This window comes from Condylura cristata, unplaced genomic scaffold (assembly GCF_000260355.1).
Source record: "Condylura cristata isolate star-nosed mole 26May11 unplaced genomic scaffold, ConCri1.0 scaffold00074, whole genome shotgun sequence".
Classification (NCBI taxonomy): Eukaryota; Metazoa; Chordata; class Mammalia; order Eulipotyphla; family Talpidae; genus Condylura; species Condylura cristata.
Window position 1 is genome coordinate 332,388 of NW_004567175.1, and position 2,712 is coordinate 335,099.

At 69.3% G+C, this 2,712-nt stretch overlaps 1 protein-coding gene across 1 annotated transcript in view; it reads left to right on the forward strand.

Annotated features, from left to right (window-relative positions):
* The window catches only part of PAOX (polyamine oxidase (exo-N4-amino)), a gene marked incomplete at its 5' end in the record, with an annotated part of 6,002 nt that extends 4,652 nt beyond the window's left edge, over positions 1 to 1,350 (forward strand). The window contains 2 exons of the mRNA XM_012734820.1: positions 18 to 181; positions 1,114 to 1,350. Coding sequence (XP_012590274.1) covers positions 18 to 181; positions 1,114 to 1,257 — 308 coding nt within the window. The remainder of the gene's footprint in view (positions 1 to 17; positions 182 to 1,113) is intronic.
* Between the last annotated feature and the right edge of the window lie 1,362 nt (positions 1,351 to 2,712).

Consider the following 2,712-nt stretch of genomic DNA (forward strand, 5'->3'; position numbering starts at 1 on the left):
CGCGGGCCTCCCCGCAGGGAACCCGCAGCTCCCCCCGCCCCTGGCCGTGCGGCGGTCCCGCTGGCACAGCGCCCCCTACACCAGGGGCTCCTACAGCTACGTGGCGGTGGGCAGCAGCGGGGAGGACATCGACCTGCTGGCTCAGCCCCTGCCTCTGGACGGCGAGGAAGCCCAGGCCCAGGTAGGCAGCGTAGGCTGATGGGCGGCGGGGCCCTGACGCAGGGGTGCCCCGTGGGTTTTTTCATGGGGTGGTCCCGTGGTGGTGCTCCATGGGGGTGCTCTTGTGGGGGCGCTCCGCGGGGCTGCTGGGCGCACGGGAGGCAGAGCCCTTGACTCAGGACACTCCCAGAAGTCATCTTGAAAGGTGGGGTCCTGGGGCCCTGCAGACGGGACCTGCCCCTCCGGCGTCCGCCCCTCAGGTTCACCTGTGCCACTCACTCGCCCCCACCCCCGTCCTGGCGCTTCCCAGCAGCCCCCTTGGGGCGTGGAGGCACCGCCATCCCGGCTGCCGTCCCCCGTGTCGCTTAGACGCCGCCATCCTCGCCCCTCGGGCCTTGCCCCGGACTGCTCCCTGGGACGGCACTCCCGAGGGGCGCTGGGCGTGGGGTTCCGGCCCCTGCTCTGGCCCGCACGGTGCCATGGGCCGGGCGCCCCAAGGGCGTGTGAGCGTGCAGTGCGTGTGCACGCCTGGCGGGCTCCCGGCTCCGCTGGCGGCACCTCCCGCCGCTGCCTGCCGGTCAGCTCTGCTTCCAGGCCCCCGGCCCCCCCAGGCGCAGGCCGGCCCCGGGCCGGTGTTTGCAGCCGACTGCGCCATGGCAGGCTGCCCTGGCAGAGGCGGCTCAGCAGTCCCGCCCCGCCCCTCGCCTGCGCCTGCGCAGGGGCGTCCCGACGCCCAGCTCTGCCTTCCCTGGGCTGAGGCCCTGGCGGACTGTCCCACCCCCTCCCGGACTTGCGTGTCCGCGTGTGCTCTGACCCTGTGTCCTCGGGCTGCAGCCGCCCCGCCCCCACTCACCTCCCAGGGATTCCTCCCGGGCTTTCGGAGCGGGCGTCCGGGCCGGGCCTCGTCTTCCCGCCCCCCCCTCCCCGGACGCCCGTGCCCACCCTTCTCCGCAGCTGCAGGTGCTGTTCGCGGGGGAAGCCACGCACCGGACGTTTTACTCCACCACGCACGGGGCGCTGCTGTCCGGCTGGAGGGAGGCCGATCGGCTCATCGCGCTGAGGGACCCGCAGGCACAGCCGGCGGCGCCAGGGCGCTGAGCCCCCACCGGCCGCACCCGCGCCGCCTCCCGAGGGGCGGGCTGTCCCTCTGGCTGGGGAGGCTCAGCCCGGCTTCAGGTTTGGGGTGTTGGTGACCGCCTCCTGCTGGAAGCCAAGCGGTCAGCGCTCACGTCTTGCCATGCAGCCAGCGAGCTCGGGGTGGGGTGCTGCTGGCGTGCGCCCCATAAAGGCGTCCACCCGTGCCCGCTGTCCGTTGTCCTGTGTCATTTTGCCTTCAGGCGAGGGCTTGGCCCTCTGTCCCCTTAGCGGGAGGCCCAGCTTATGCAGATCCTGCGCTTGGCGCCCTCGCTCCAGGGCCACGGGCTGCCCTGTCCTGCTCCAACGGGCCTTGGGGCCTCCTGGTCAACCAGGCCCCTCAGAGCTGTGGGCTGGGTCTGACTCTGTAGGGGCCGTCAGGGTGAGCGGTGGTGGTTTTTGCTGAGATCCTGGGGGCTTCTCGTGAGGGGGGCTGGGGAGTGAAGAGCCTTAATAAGTTTTGTTTAGCAGAACTGTCAGTTTTGGGGAAGCTTTTTTTTCTTCTGAAGATTTGTTTAAGCATACAAGAGCTGGGGTGCAGGCCAGAGATGGGCGGTTGAAAGGGTTCCCCAGAGACGAAATGGGGAGCAGAGCAGGCAGATCCACTGAAGTCCACTGCTGAGGGTGATGTCGCTCTTGGAGTTCGTGGGCCCGGAGTGCGGGCCCTGGGGTTCACGCGGGGACAGGTGTCCCCAGGGCTCCCCTTCCAGCGGCCCGGGGCGGCTCCCGGCGAGTGTCTCCCCGGGAAACAGACCTGCAGGTTCACCAGGGCCGGGCGGGTCAGGACACTGACGGAAGGGTGGGATGGACGCAGCAGCAGGCCGGCGCCCCCCTGGGGGGCTGGGGGGACCCCAGGGCTGCTCTCCTAGCCTTGGGGCTGCGCTCCACCCGCCCATCTGCTCCCTGCTGGGCCCCGGGGCCCCGAGGCTGGGCCCTGTGGCGGGCAGGGGCCTCAGCTCCGACTCAGCCTGGCGACGCCCCGGCCGCCCATCCTCGGCAGGGCAGCGGGGTCAGGAGGGGCCTGCGGCGCCAAGTGGGCCACACCCTGGCCGGGGTCAGACGGGCGGCAGCGAGCCCTTGCGCCTCCTGGGAGCGTTTACGGGTCGCGGGGAGTCCTGGGTGGTTGAGAGAGAAAAGGAAGGTTCCACATTAACACTGAATTGAAACTTTCGAAAAATTCCAATCGGGTTTGTAAAAAGGCACCAAACATTGACAGGACTGCCAAATTCTACTACACTTACTTGTACCCTGGAACTGACAGTTTTTAATTTAATGAGTGTTACTGAGTATGAGAATTACTGAAAATAAGCCTTAACCTCCGGCCCGTGGACTTCCGACTTCCCGCGCGTCGCCCCGCCCACCCGGCGCGTCGCCACGCCCCGTCCTCGCTACAGCTCCGCCCCCACGGCCTGCGCCGCC